We start from the raw sequence: 15169 nt of genomic DNA, 5'->3' as shown, positions 1-15169 counted from the left end.
TTCCTGGGCTTCCCTCGTGGCTCAGCTGGTGAAGAATCTGCTTGCAATGGGGGAGACCCAGGTTTGATCGTAGGAAGATCACCTGGAGAAGGGAAAGGCTACCCACTCCAGTATTCTGGCCTGGAGAATTCCAGGGACTGTATAGCCCATGGGGTTGGAAGGAGTCAGACAGGAGCCAGAGTCTTTAGTTCAAATACTCTATTCACAAGCTGGTTTCTGCTAGCTTCCCTTCTCCCTTCAGTGTTACCTTTGAACTTTAAAGGACAATTTGATTCATTTGTTTCGGTTTATATGCCATTCAGGGTCTTTTCCCCCAGTCCTTGTCATTTTGTTTATTTTTTGTTTTGGAGTATATGAACTATCAAAACTATTGCTGACTGTTGAAGTTAGAACTGCAAAAAGTTGAAGATGTATACGTTTATGCGGGTATACTCTCAGATAAGTGGCACCCCGTCGCCCCTGTGTCTCAAGCATTATCTCTTTTTGAAATATACTGTGTGGCCATGTAGAACAACAGTAACCAGCCCCAGAGAATGTGAAATCAGGTAGAACAGAACAAAAGCAAAGCCCTTACCCTCAGGTGTTTGAATAAATACCAATTTGTCACTTAACAAATACTATTTCTTTATCCTTTTTCTTCTCCAGGAAGGATTTGATACCCTGGATCCCTTTATTCCCATCCTGGTTTCCAATTATAACCCAAAGGAATTTGAAGCTTGTATTCAGTATTATTTGGAGAACAATTGGCTTCAGCATGAGAAAGGTCAGTTGCTTAATTTTTCCTCTCACAGAAGAACCCCACTGAGTCAGACCCTTGATCTCTTCTTCCCTCAGGAGCAGCCTGTAATTTGTTTTTCATCTTTTTTCCCTTTTATCTTGATCTCTTCCTGGCTGATTAGATGGTAAAGAAAATGTGAGATTGGAGGGTGGTTAAAGTCTAATTTATATGAGACATGTCTCTCCCAAAACTCTTGCATTATTCTAGAATAAGGTGCTCATGCTAATAGAGGGGCCACTGGCAGAGCTTCCAGGTGCTTGCTTGCTGCCACACTCTCGCTGCTGCACTTACTCAGCACTCAGCAAACCTGGATTCAGAGACCTAGATGCTGGGACACCCACAGAATAACTGAAGCCGTGTGAGAAGTTACTCCAGCACCAAACCAAATTCTTGCTAGACCTGTCCTAATATTTGCATATCAAAGTGTTCCAGCTGCTCATTTTACCCTTGCCCTTAGTTCTGGGGGTGTGTGGGATGGGGGGTAGAGGAAAAATAAAGGTTGTTCTGTCACTAGATAATAGAGAATTAGCTGCAAATTGGGATGGGTTTTAGAGGAATAAGGGGGAGTTGTATAAAGTCACTGCAGCATGATGAGTTAGGAGGCACAATGGTGAGATTTCACAAGAGCCCTTCAAGTCCAGAGTATAGTCTTGGAACAGAGGGAGGGTTAGATGCTGGTTGGAGGAACAGACAGAAAAGAAAATTATGCATAGAAAAAATAATACTGGGGGGGGGGGCAGAATAAAGGGTCTAGAAGTGAGGTCTTGGGAGTATTAATTACATTAGAATATAACTTGGATAATGTGGCCTCTGGCTGAGGATTTTGCTGAGTGACAGTGCTGCAGGAGAAATCTTCCAGTTATCTGTTTGGTTCTATTTTAGCTCATACAGAAGAAGGGAAGAAGGAGCTGCTGTTCTTAAGTAACAGGAATCCCGGGCTGCTGGAGCGGCTCTGTGCCTACCTCTAAGCCCTGGTCACAAAGTGCGTGGAAGACGATGGATGTTTCTTTAATGGACCAGTCAGATGGGAAGCCCCACAGTATACAAGAGCAGCCCGGCGCTGCACGCGGGCGCCAACAGGACTGCAGTCAGCTCCCAGCCTTTGTTGCAGTGGGTTCCTTGTAAGGGGCCCGTGCTGGCAACAGGATGTCCTAAAAGCAACGCCGGTTTATTAGCTGTGGGTTTCACATTTTAAATAATCATGTAGCTTTTCCTTAAAAATTAAATTATGATTCTTAAAGTGTTGTGTTATAAGATGGAAAGAGCCTATTTGCAATTGGTCAAACTGAATTTCTTTGGCATTCTGCTTGTTGAGGCTCTGAAGAGACTCAATTCTACAGAAATTTTCCAGTCTTTATTCAGTTTATGAGATTGGGACTCACAGCTTGACTTATCTCTCCCAGACCATTCACTTCTTTACTTTTATCATGGTCCCTAAGAAGTTTCCTCAAACTCCAGCTGAGTCTGGCAGCTTTGTATGGTACAGCCCCTTTCTACAGCTTCCTGAAAGAAGTAAGTTCTAAACCCCCAGAGTAGGGGTCCCCAACTGTAAGGATCTAATGCCTGACGATCTGAGGTGGAGCTGATGTGATACGAATAGAAATAAAGTGCACAGCAGGGCTTTCCTGGAGGTCCAGGGGGTAAGAATCTGCCTTGTAGTTTGCGGGACACCGGTTCAATCTCTTGTCTGGATCCAGCATGCCCCTGGGCGACAAAGCCTGGACGTCACAACTACTGAGCCCGCACTCAAGAGCCCAGAGCCACAGCTGCTGAGGCCGAAGCACCTGGAGCCTGTTCTCTGCAGCGAGAAGCCCTCGCGCCCCAGTGAAGAGCAGCCCGCACTGACCGCAGCTAGCGAACGCCGTGCACAGCCGTGAATGAAGGGCACAGTAAAGCACAGTGTGCCTGAATATGCCCAGATCTATCCTGCCTCCCCTTCCGCCGTGGAAAACACTGTCTTCCGTGACACTGGCCCCTGGTGCCAGCAAGGTTGGGGCCACTGCCCCATGGCACACACTGCGTGGAATAAGTAACACCTTAATCCATACAGTAATAGAATAGCAGTGTCCGTTACCAGCTTTCCGAGATTCGAGAAAACAGAGGCTCACATCAGTTTCAGGAGAGTCTGATTCTCTCACCAGGTCCACGTGGCTGGTAATACAGTCAGAAGTTTGAGTCCCATTTTTGGGGCTTTCCCAGGTGGCGCTAGTGGTAAATGCAGGTTTACCATGAAACCTTGCCACCTGCCAATGCGGGTTAGATGTAAGACACGCCAGTTCGATCCTTGGGTCGAGAAGATCCCCTGGAGAAGAGAGTGGCAACCCACTCCGGTATTCTTGCCTGGAGAATCCCGTGGACAGAGGAGCCTGAAGGGCTACCGTCCATGGAGTCGCACAGAGTCGATCACGACCAAAGTACCTTAGCACAGCCACTTACTAGCTCTCTGTCTTACCCTATTTCCTTCTCTAATTTTACCTTATCTCTGTTTCACCTTATGTAAAGGTAATAATGCTAAACTTTCAGGGATTTTGTGAGAATTAAATCACATGATATATGTCAAGTGCCTCACACATAGTGGGTCTGCATTAAATGAGAGGTAGCTACCGTTTATAACTTGGATTTTATTAATGCTTTATTTGAAAAATTACTATGATAGAGTCTGAATGTATATCAGCATTTTTCACTAGAGAGCCAGCTGTCCCTACCCAAAACCACCTCTTAAAGGATTCCGTATCAAAAATGAAACTCCATCCCTGACCAACCCCCAGGTTAGCTAGACTGATGGTATAGCATCAGACAGCACCTTTACAGAGACTGTTTAACCAGCTGCCACAACTGGAAAGCTTGAACCCATTAACAAATCCTTTTTATTTATGGTTCTGCTTCTCTGACTGATGCACCTCCCAAGCCTTGAGATGTGCCTTTTCAACAGCTCAAACGCACTTCCTCCTCTCCATCCTTATTACATAACCCACCACTTCTTGTTTGAGTTGCTGTTATCATTTGCTGATTTGTTTCTCTGCTCCTAAATACTCCTGGCCTCTCCCTCCAGCCCATCTTTCACCAGGCTGTCTCAGTGAGCTTCCTAAACAGCACACCATGAGGTTCCCCTAATGCCATTCAGCAGCTTTACTGTGTCTTTATTTTTGCCAAAGACCCTAATCCTGGGAAAGATTAAGGCCAACAGGAGAAGGGGGCGGCAGAGGATGAGATGATTACACAGCATCACTGACTCAGTGAACATGAGTTTCAACAAACTCGGGGAGGTGAAGTGAAGGACAAGGAAGTCTGGCATGTTGCAGTCCATGGAGTCGCAAAGAGTTGGGCATGACATAGTAACTGAACAACAACAATGGGTTACAGAGTTCAAACCATACAGAAACATTTCCTCTCAGCTCCCTACAAGCAACCAAATTCTAGAGAAAAAAATTCTAAAAAAAGAAAAATTTTAACACAATAGTGTACTTACTCTTTTATACCTTGATGTTTCTGCATATCTTAGAAATTGTCGATTTTTCTAGTAAATTGAATGCCTGCTCTAAGGAATTTTAAAAGAAAAGGAAGGAATCCCCTGGTGGCCTGGTGGTTGTTAAGAATCCGCCTGCCAATGCAGAGGGCACAGGGTCCGTCCCTGGTCCAGGAAGATTATACATGTGAGGGGCAGCTAAACCTGTGCATCACGACCACTGGGCCCACGGTCTAGAGCCCCTGCTCTGCAGCAGAAGCTCACGCGCTGCAGCTAGAGGACTGCACAGCAATGAAGCCCTGGCACAGCCAATACAGAGCAAAAGAAAAGGAAGCAGGCAGCTCACACAACCTCCAAGAGGCACACTGGCACAAGGTCAGCAGCCGCTGACAACATCCTAACCACACCAGGAGAGGGGCTGCTGCGATACAGTCAGCAGGGCGACTAGAGCATTGACACTGCAGCCTAGCCTGACAATGGCAGCTAGCCCCTAAAAACTCCAGGGCTGTCACTTCCCTCCCAAAGAAGCAAGATGTCACTACACTTACCCTTAGCAGATGGTTACTGGTCAGATTGCAAGCCTGATCCTTCACTGCACATGAGGCTGGGAAATACTTTAATCTTTGGAAGGCTGAGCTCAGAGTCAATACGAGGCTTCCCTGGTGGCTCAGAGGTTAAAGCGTCTGCCTGGAATGCGGGAGACCCGGGTTCGATCCCTGGGTTGGGAAGATCCCCTGGAGAAGGAAATGGCAACCCACTCCAGTACTCTTGCCTGGAGAATCCCATGGAGGGAGGAGCCTGGTAGGCTACAGTCCATGGGGTCACAAAGAGTCGGACACCACTGAGCGACTTTACTTACTCATTCCCTTTAATGAGTGTGGAATGGTATACTATCATTTATGTACAAAATCCTTATGGAAGAATTGCATCATTACTTTTGCAATTTGTTAAATACGAATTCATCTTTTTCCAAATACTCTATCACCTACCCTATCCAGTTCCCTTTGCTTCTTCAGATCCTTCAGACCTGATCTTCATGCCCCAAGTTTTACTGTCTCCATGCTAAGCCTGCTGCACAGCTGGTCTCTTGGGGCTTTTCTTCATCACTCAAGGGGACTGAATTAGAATCAAAAGAAAGAAGCAAAACTATCTTTACTTTCAGGTAACATACTGCTAGAACTAACATCTGCTAGAACTAAAAACAAGTTCAGCAAAGTCACAATACCACAAGATTACAAAAACCAATTGTATTTCTCTATACTAGCAATGAAAAATCCAAAAATGAAATTAATAAAGTAATTCTGTTCTAAAAATACAGGAAAATAAAGTACTTAGCAACCTGAACAAAAGAAGTGCAAGACATACACCAGAAACTATAAAATATTACTGAGGAAATTTTTAAAAATCTAAATTGATGAAAAGACAGTCTATGGTCATAGATTGCAAGTCTCTGTAGTGTTAAGATATTAATTCTCCCCCAAAGGGAACCATAAATTCAATACAATCAATATTAAAATTTCAGTAGGCTTTTCTGCAAAAATTGACAACCAATCTAAAGCTGATATGGAAATAAAACCAAAGTGATTTTTTATTTATTTATTTATTTCCAAAGTGATTTTTTAAATGACCAAAGCAGGAGGACTTTTCCTATTTTCAGAATGTGATCTAAAACATTATAAAGTAATTGTCCTCCCGTTAAAAATAAAAAAAAAAGAAAAGCTACAGTAATTAAAGGACATTCCTGGTGGTCCAGTAGTTGAGAATCTACTTTCCAATGCAGAGGACATGAGTTTGATGCCTGGTTGAGGAACTAGGATCCCACATGCCATCCTAACCTCACATGCAGCAACTACTGAGAAGCAGCAACTACCCATACACCACAGCTAGAAGGAAGCCCACAGGCTGCAACTGACACCTGATGCAGCCAAATAAACTTTTAAAGAGGTATAGTAATTCAGATGAAGTGGCACTAGCATCAGTCCAGTTCAGTTGCTCAGTCGTGTCCGACTCTGTGACCCCATCAACCGCAGCTCACCAGGCCTCCCTGTCCATCACCAACTCCCGGAGTCCACTCAAACTCATGTCCACCGAGTCGGTGATGCCATCCAGCCATCTCATCTCTGTCGTCCCCTTCTCCTGCCCCCAATCCCTCCCAACATCAGGGTCTTTTCAAATGAGTCAGCTCTTCACATCAGGCAGTCAAAGTACTGGAGTTTCAGCTTCAGCATCAGTCCTTCCAAAGAATACCCAGGACTGATTTCCTTTAGGATGGACTGGTTGGATCTCCTTGCAATCCAAGGGACTCTCAAGAGTCTCCTCCAACACCACAGTTCAAAAGCATCAATTCTTCGGTGCTCAGCTTTCTTCACAGTCCAACTCTCACATCCATACATGACCACTGGAAAAACCATAGCCTTGACTAGACGGACCTTTTTGACAAAGTTATATCTCTGCTTAATAAGCTGTCTAGGTTGGTCCTAACTTTCCTTCCAAGGAGTAAGGGTCTTTTAATTTCATGGCCGTAATCACCATCTGCAGTGATTCTCAAGCCCCCCAAAATAAAAGTCAGCCATTGTTTCCACTGTTTCCCCATCTATTTGCCATGAAGTGATGGGACCGGATGCCATGATCTTCGTTTTCTGAATGTTGAGCTTTAAGCCAACTTTTCCACTCTCCTCTTTCACTTTCATCAAGAGGCTCTTTAGTTCTTCACTTTCTGCCATAAGGGTGGTGTCATCTGCATATCTGAGGTTATTGGTATTTCTCCCGGCAATCTCGATTCCAGCTTGTGTTTCTTCCAGCCCAGCATTTCTCATGATGTATTCTGCATAGAAGTTAAATAAGCAGGGTGACAATATACAGCCTTGACGTACTCCTTTTCCTATTTGGAACCAGTCTGTTGTTCCATATCCAGCTCTAACTGTTGCTTCCCAACCTGCATACAAGTCTCTCAAGAGGAAGGTCAGGTGGTCTGGTATTTCCATCTCTTTCAAAATTTTCCAGTTTATTGTGATCCACACAGTCAATGGCAGTAGCATAAAGGAAGACAATGGAACAAAATTGAGAGTCCAGAAACAAACCCTTATATGTATGGTCAATTGATTTTCAACAAAGACATCAAGCCATAATTGGATATGTACATGCAAAAAAATGAATTTTGACTGTTACCTCACATCAGACATCCAAAATAGATTATAGACCTAATGTAAAAAGTAAAATATAAAACATTTAAAAGAAAACATGAAGAAATCTTTATGACTTTGAATTAGGCACATATTTCTTTCATATGAAGCTGTGATCTATATAAAAATTAGGCAAATATCTCTTCCACAAGAAGACGTGAGCTGTACAAATCCAATTTGATAAATTGGATTTTATCAAGATTTTAAAACTTATTTTCACTGGGAAAATGAAAAGACAAGCCACAGATGGAGCCAATATCTGTAAATTCTATTTCTGATAAAGGACTTTACCCAGAATATATACTGGGTAAATTCCCTCATTAATAAGAAGATAAATAATTTGAATAGACATTTCTCTACAGAAGACATATTCAGTAGCTGACAAGATAATGAAAAAATGCTCAACATCACTAGTGATTTAGGAGCAAATTAAAACCACAATAAAATACTACACACCCACTAGAATGTCTACAAATTCAAAACAACAACTAAGTGGTGGGAAGGATGTGAAGAAAAAGGAACCCTTGATCAGAATTCGCTGACAGTCCAGTGGTTAGGACTCCACGCTCTCACTGCTGCAGGCCTAGGTTCAACCCCTGGTCAGGGAACTAAGATCCCACAAACTGTACCACACAGGAGGGAAAAAAAAAGAACCTCTAACATTTCAAGTGCCAATATAAAATGGAAATATCACTTTGGAAAATACTTTGGCAGTTCCTAAAACTGTTAAGCATGAAGTTATCCCATGATCCAGCTATTTCACCCCTAAATATTTACCCTAAAGAAATCAAAATATGTCCACACAAGAGTTGTGTTCAAGCAGCATGAAATTATTCATAGCAACATTATTCATAACAGCTAAAAAGTGAAAATAATCCAACTATTCATCAACTTAAAAATGGATTACCAAAAATGAGCAAAATACTAACACATGCTACAACATAGGAACTTGAAAACCTTACACTGAGACTCCAAACACAAAAGACCACCTTTGTATAATTACATGAAATGTCCAGAAATGGCAAATTTATAAAAGCAAAAGTAGAGTAGTGGTTACCTGGTATTAGGGGTAGGAACAGAGTTTACATGTAATTACACAGGAAAAATCTTTGGGGGATGATGTAAAACTGAATTATGGTAATAACTGCACAGCTCTGTATTTACAAAATCAAACACTTAAAACGGATATAAATGACATCTCAAATCATTTAATGTAGATAAATAACACCTCAATAAGGGTTAAAAAAACAAACGAACTGCAGACTTCTTCCTTCCCTCTACTGTTCACTAGGTTCATACCTTCCTCAAGGTCCGAGACTCCCAGCCTCCTCTGGTTCCCTGTGATGTTTCCACACGGGCATTTCCCTGACAAAGCACATATATGTATACTCCCATCTTGGTGTTTGCTTCTGGCCTATACTGTCTTCAAAATACAAATTAAAGTTACAAGTGAAAAAAAAGAAATTATACCATGTAAACACTAATCAAAAGAAAGCTGGTTCATCTATATTGCTATCAAGACAGGTATTAAGGTAAACAGCATTATTTGAGAAAAAGAGGAATAGTTTGTAATGGTGGAAGTTTCAGTCCATCAGGAAATGTAAAGTAGTATGTATCAATAACATAGCCTAAGAAAACAAAAACTGACATGATATTAACTGAGTTAATATCATTCAGTGGGAGAAGATATTTTCAACACATATAACTGACAAAGGTCTTGTATTCAGAATCAAATACCCTACCAACAGATGAGACAACCCAAAAGAAGCATGAGCAAGAGACCTGAACACGCTCTACACCTCACAAAAGTGACTGTTCTAAAGGTGACGAACATCCAAAAAGATGCTCTCAATCTCACCGATAATCAAGAAAATAAAATCAATGATAATGACAAAAAAATTTTAATGTTGGCAAGGTTGAGCATCACCTGAAAACTCTCTATACTGCTGGTGAAACTGTAAATTGGAAAATTTAGAGACGTTTACCATTTACCATATCCAAACATATCCATCCTCATGACCCAACAATTACACTCTTAGGTATATACGCAACAGAAATACGTACATGTCCACATGCACAAGAATGTTAACCGTTGCACCTAATAGTTCCAAATTGGAAACAACTTCCAAGTCTATTATCCGCGGTGAAATCATTTGAGGTATAATCATAAGATGGAATTGTGAAGCAATGAAAATGAACTATTCTAGGTATATGTAAGAACAGGGAAGAATTTAACAATACTGAGCAAAAGGCAGATGCGAAAGAATACGTACTCCGATTACATAACAGATAGACAGACAGACAGAGCGAGCGAGTCAGTCCGCAGGGTCAGAAGTCAGGAAGGCTATGACTTTTGGACAGAAAAAGAAAACGCATGTGAAGCTTTAAGTAAGCGTCTATTTCCTGTGCTGGGCTCTGTCATGCCGCACTCTTTGTGACCCTTTGCACTGTAACCCGCCAGGATCCTCTCTTCATGGGGTTTCCCAGGGGAAAGAATACTGGAGTGCGTTACCATTTCGTCCTCCAGGAGTCTATTTTCTGGCAAGGTTTTATTTTTGCCTGAGGCGCTATTAGCCAGCATTAAGCATCCTCTGAAAGAAGAAACAACAGCTGCAAGAGCCGCAAGGAGTATGTATGAGAATCTTCAGTGAGCAACGCCAGGGAACCCACATGAGACGCAGAGAACTCCGAACCAAAAACGCTTCAGCGTGGCGCTTGAGCACGCGTGCCTACAACTTCCGGCAAGCGCCGCGGGGCCCCGCCCCTGGACGACAACTGGTAAGCAGGACTGGTCCACGCTAGGAAGAGGCGGGGTATAATAAGCGGAGTCTTTAAAGCCAACGAATCTTTCATCCTATGGGAAAAGATGTGTTTATGGACCAATAGGACGCCGAGGATGAGGCCACACCCATATCCCGCTGAGCCAATCCGCAAGGAGCAACGGTGGGCAGGGAGCGGCCGCTCTACTCAGCGGAGCAGCGCGGCATGGCGGGCGGGGCTCGGGAGGTGCTCACTTTGCAGTTGGGACATTTTGCGGGTTTCGTGGGTGCGCACTGGTGGAACCAGCAGGTAAGGTCTTTTGGCCGCCTCAGCTGAGTTTTCCGGGTCTCCAGAAGTCCTCGCTTCTGGCCTGTTCCTCTCGCCGCCCGAGTCCAGTCCTTTCTCTGTGCCTCCCCAGGATGCTGCGTTGTGCAGGCCGACCGATGCCAAGGAGCCGCCGGGAGAGCTGTGCCCCGACGTCCTGTACCGGACCGGCCGGACATTACACGGCCAAGAGACCTACACGCCGAGACTCATCCTCATGGATCTGAAGGGTTAGGTGGTGGCCCGGGTCAGCCAGTTACGTGTTCCCCTTCGCGTGTGGAGTTTCTAGCAGCGGTTCGCGTCAAGATCCTCCTACTATACTGGCCTGTGGGACTAGAGATGAGGAGCCACAGGGAGAGCTAACCACAGTATGCCGACACCTGAGGGGACGCAAGAAAAGAAACTATTCCGTTCAAGAGCTGTCTCTCGAATGGGCTGCTTGTCCCTGGGGAGTGTGATGCTCAGCGCTGTGGCGCTCCTCTAGAACCGCTGGTTGTGGTCTTTGCCCAGGTTCCACAGCTAATAACTAAGCTGGGAAATGAAGGATGGAATCCAGATTTTCCTAGGCAAGGGTGTTTTCTAGCCCATGTATATTACAAGAAGGCCTGGAAAGGCCCAGTGCTGGAGTGAGGGTGTCAGCAGGTTATCAGGTGATGGGAGGAAGGTTAGCTGCAGGATGGGAAGGGCTGGGATTTACCTAACATTGCTTATTATTTCTGTACAGGTAGCCTGAGCTCTCTAAAGCAAGAAGGTGGACTCTACAGGGACAAACAGCTAGATGCTGCCATAGCATGGTATTTGTGATTTGGGAGAGGAGCTGGGAAGGAGCGCAGGAAACTGGAGAACTCAAGGAAGCTGACACTATGCCCAATTTCCACTTTCTTTCAGGCAAGGGAAGCTCACCACACACAAAGAGGAACTCTATCCCAAGAACCCTTATCTCCAGGACTTTCTGAGTGCAGAGGTGAGGACCTCTGTCCTGAACTTGTAAGCCCAGTGCTACAACCAGAGTGCCTCCACTTGGGCAGAGAAAAAGAGAATTTTGGTCACCTTCAGTGCCCTCAAATGGTATTTTAAGAAAAAGCACTTTTTCCTCCTAAAGGACTGTGACTACTAGAACAGGAAGGCGGTTACAGGGTGTGGCCAGCCAAAAAAAAAAAAAAAGAAGGAGGGGAGAATAAATCAGTGTTTGCCTCTAGACTGCCTGGACCTAAATGTAGATTTTCTCATCCCTCCCAGGGAGTGCTGAGTAGTGATGGTACCTGGAGGGTCAAATCGATTCCCAATGGCAAAGGTGAGACTTCTCCAGGGACTGCAGAATGGGGAACTGGGCAGTGCAGGAACACAGAGAAAGGCACACTGCCTCTGTTTTTTCTTCAGGTCTCCCACCATTCACCAACGGTAGGACTCCAAAACCAGTTATGCCCACAGAGGGCAGTATCAGAGTCTGGTCAGACTTCCTCAGAGTCCATCTCCACCCCCGGAGCATCTGTATGATTCACAAGTACAACCATGATGGGTATGAGCTGTGGTGGTGGTGGGGTGGGGAGCTAGAAGCTGTAAGGCAAGAATTTGGGTCCCCACCAGTGTCGGATGAGGCTCTTGAGGCCATCTTCCTTGCCTCCTCCAAAACAAGAGACCTTAGGCAGAAATACCAAAGTGGGGGAGTCCTGTTAAGTCCCAGACTGTGGTTTTGTGCGGCAGGGAGGCAGGCCGCCTGGAGGCTTTCGGCCAAGGGGAGAGCATCCTAAAGGAACCCAAGTACCTGGAAGAGCTGGAGGACAGGCTGCATTTCTATGTGGAGGAGTGTGACTACCTGCAGGTAGCTGAGGGGCACGGCGGGCAATAGGGGAGAAACCACCCTCATCCTGCCCACCTCCACCTTTCACCTCTCTCCAGGGCTTCCAGATTCTGTGTGACCTGCATGATGGCTTCTCGGGGCTGGGTGCCAAGGCTGCGGAGTTGCTACAAGACGAGTATTCAGGGCGGGGAATAATCACCTGGGGCCTGCTCCCTGGTCCATACCGCCTTGGGGTGAGTAGTTCTTCTGGGGTGTGGGGGGAAGAGCCCCAGGGAGAAATGAAGGAATTTAGTGAGAACATTGGTTAAAACAAACTGCTGTCACTTCTTTCACCAGGAGCTGCAGAAAAACATCTACCGTCTGTTAAACACAGCTTTCGGGCTGGTGCACCTGTCTGCTCACAGCTCTCTGGTCTGCCCCTTATCCTTGGGTGGGAGCCTGGGGCTGCGACCCGAGCCGCCCGTCAGCTTCCCTCTCCTGCAGTATGATGTAAGACCCGATGCTCTTGTTCTGACTTATAGCTAATGAAAGGGCACCACACACACAGACACACACGCTCCCAAATTTACCTGCTGCTGGATCTGTTTTGAAGCCTCATCTTGAACTCGGCCCTGATGTGGCCTCTTAGATGACACTGTCCTATGCTAGTCCAGCCCGGGACCAAACACACGCCTGCTCTGTCCCAGGGCACACAGACCCCTCTGCCATTACTACTCTGCTGACACAGCCTCTTTTCTACACCCAAAGGCCAGGTGCTTTTCTTCATATCCTCTTTACAGGCCACTCTGCCCTTCCACTGTGGTGCCATCCTGGCTACAGCCCTGGACACAGTCACTGTTCCTTATCGCCTACGCTCCTCACCAGTTTCCATGGTCCATCTGGCTGATATGCTGAACTTCTCTGGGAAAAAGGTATGAAGCTTTGTAAAGAGCTGGGTCAGAGCTGAGAAAGGCTCTATACCTTGATTTCTTCCTTACCTTTAGGTGGTGACCGCAGGAGCAACTATCCCCTTCCCCTTAGTTCCAAGCCAGTCCCTCCCTGACGCCCTGATGCAGCTGGGAGAGGCCACCCCGTGGACCCCACTGTCTGCATGTGGGGACCCTTCTGGAACATGCTGCTTTGCCCAGTCGGTGGTGCTGAGGGGTTTAGACAGAGCACGCCACACCAGGTAAGGACTGGCGGTCCTCAGGAGCCCTTGTCAGGCTTCTGGTCCACATCCTTTTCTCCCTGGTACCTCCGGACGGCCTAATGGCACTGCCCTGCTCACCTTCCCTCTGACACACTTATTAGTAAATCAGACTCTGAGCATCCTATCAAGCTGACCGCCTGAGAATGTAAGTCCTGGTTTCTCATTCACGCTGCCCCAGAGTAAAGGCGGCTTTGGCTTTGTTCTGGCAGCCAGCTCACCCCCGGGACGCCTCTGCCCTCCCCACTCCACGCATGCACCACTGGGGAAGAAGTCTTGGCCCAGTATTTGCAGCAGCAGCAGCCTAGAGTCAGGAGGTCAGTAGAATGCTTGCCCCTCTCCTCCCAGACCTCAGACCTCCCTTGACTTTCTCTCACTCGCTGCTGTTCTCTCGCCCCCAGCTCTTCTCATCTGCTGCTGACTCCCTGCAAGGTGGTCCCTCCTTATCCCTCCCTCTTCTCCTCAAGCCTCAGCCAGCACGGTTCAGTTCTGGACGGTCTCCCAACAGGGACAGGTATGTAGCAGGTGAAGAAAACCCAGAGGTTTTCAAGCATGAGACTTTTCCAGTATCCCTTCATGGATGAAGGTCCTGGGGAAGTGCTCAGGTTACACTCCTTATTCACTCTGTGGTTCCCTGTATGCAAGGCAGACAGGACACTGTATAGCTTACTATACAGTCAAGCCTGCCAGAGCCCAGAGAAGGACAGCTGCCATCCTCTCTCCCCGCAGCGGTGGAGAGCATCCCAGTGCTCGGGGCCCTCTGCTCCTCTTCCTCCTTGAACCGGGCCCTGGGGGATTTGGCCAAAGATCTCTCCAAACTCGACCTGCGGCGCTGGGCCAGCTTCATGGACGCTGGGGTGGAACAGGATGACCTAGAAGAGACGCTGCAGGAACTGCGCAGCCTGGCCCAGTGCTACGAGAGCGGCGGCGGCAGACTCGTGGACTAAAGCTCCGAGAAAAGGAGACTAGTTTACAATGAAAACTGCTGGGTGCAGGAGCTCAGTGTCTTGGGACTGGCTACACCAACACACACATTTATTACATTTAGAAACACTGTGATCAGATCACACAACAATAAATATGTACCATCAGACAGAAAAATACAACACAGGAAAGGAACTGCGCCCACTCTCCCTCAATGCTCTTCACAACTATTTCTAAGGTCTTCATAAAAAATGCACAGGGTGGCAGGACCGTGCGGCCCCCAGCCTGCCCGTCACTGTCCCTGGCCCCTGCCCCTCCAGCTCTGCAGACTGAACTCAAAAACTGCAGGAGCGAAGCGCAGCGCCCCACCCTCTCCCTGACCACCAGGGTGCTCGGCGGGCTCCATCCTCGGAGGGCGCCCTCACACTCCGGGTCTCACTCGTCCAGCTCTTCCTCAGACAGAAGGTCCCCGTGGTCAGACAGCTGGTCTGTGTTGCTGGTACTGGTCGCGTCGTCCTCGTCCTCAGAGCTGGCCTCACAGGCTGTGTGGAAGAGCTGCATGAGTTCTCGGAAACGGTGGGAAACCTAGGAGGAGAGTGAGGGCCTTGACGACACCCTTCTTAAGTTAGTGACACGTTAACATTTACCACCCACCCGCGAATGCAGGAGACACAGGTTTGATCCCTGGGCCAGGAAGATGCCTGGAGAAGGGGATGGCAACCCACTCATTGCCTGCAAAATCACACAG

The 15169-nt window shown here is 46.6% G+C and overlaps 3 protein-coding genes and 1 non-coding gene across 6 annotated transcripts in view; 3 read left to right on the top strand and 1 right to left on the bottom strand.

Annotated features, from left to right (window-relative positions):
* The window catches only part of DAP3 (death associated protein 3), a 38706-nt gene extending 36633 nt beyond the window's left edge, over positions 1–2073 (top strand). For all 3 annotated transcript variants that reach the window (XM_068964989.1, XM_068964990.1, XM_068964987.1), the window contains exons 12-13: positions 646–763; positions 1661–2073. In XM_068964989.1, the coding sequence (XP_068821090.1) occupies positions 646–763; positions 1661–1746 (204 nt within the window). In that variant the 3' untranslated portion in view covers positions 1747–2073. The remainder of the gene's footprint in view (positions 1–645; positions 764–1660) is intronic.
* Positions 2074–4900: 2827 nt separating this feature from the next.
* On the top strand, positions 4901–4972 carry TRNAS-GGA (transfer RNA serine (anticodon GGA)). The gene has a single exon. It is a non-coding gene; the product is annotated as a tRNA-Ser (tRNA).
* A 5438-nt stretch (positions 4973–10410) lies between these two features.
* On the top strand, positions 10411–14584 carry MSTO1 (misato mitochondrial distribution and morphology regulator 1). The gene is made up of 14 exons (XM_068964627.1): positions 10411–10495; positions 10605–10740; positions 11235–11304; positions 11399–11474; positions 11750–11804; positions 11891–12029; positions 12215–12332; positions 12410–12544; positions 12648–12800; positions 13091–13222; positions 13295–13479; positions 13710–13814; positions 13899–14011; positions 14227–14584. Exons 1-14 carry the CDS (start codon positions 10412–10414, stop codon positions 14442–14444), a joined length of 1719 nt encoding a protein of 572 aa, XP_068820728.1. The 5' UTR covers position 10411; the 3' UTR covers positions 14445–14584.
* LOC138071534 (GON-4-like protein) overlaps positions 14533–15169 on the bottom strand; it is an 83795-nt gene continuing 83158 nt past the window's right edge. Inside the window, exon 31 of the mRNA XM_068963061.1 lies at positions 14533–15006. Coding sequence (XP_068819162.1) covers positions 14857–15006 — 150 coding nt within the window. The 3' untranslated portion in view covers positions 14533–14856. The remainder of the gene's footprint in view (positions 15007–15169) is intronic.

The sequence above is a fragment of the Capricornis sumatraensis genome, chromosome 2, assembly GCF_032405125.1.
Source record: "Capricornis sumatraensis isolate serow.1 chromosome 2, serow.2, whole genome shotgun sequence".
NCBI classification, from domain to species: domain Eukaryota; kingdom Metazoa; phylum Chordata; class Mammalia; order Artiodactyla; family Bovidae; genus Capricornis; species Capricornis sumatraensis.
Note: the sequence above shows the minus strand (reverse complement) of the source record. Positions and strands in the feature narration are given on the sequence as shown.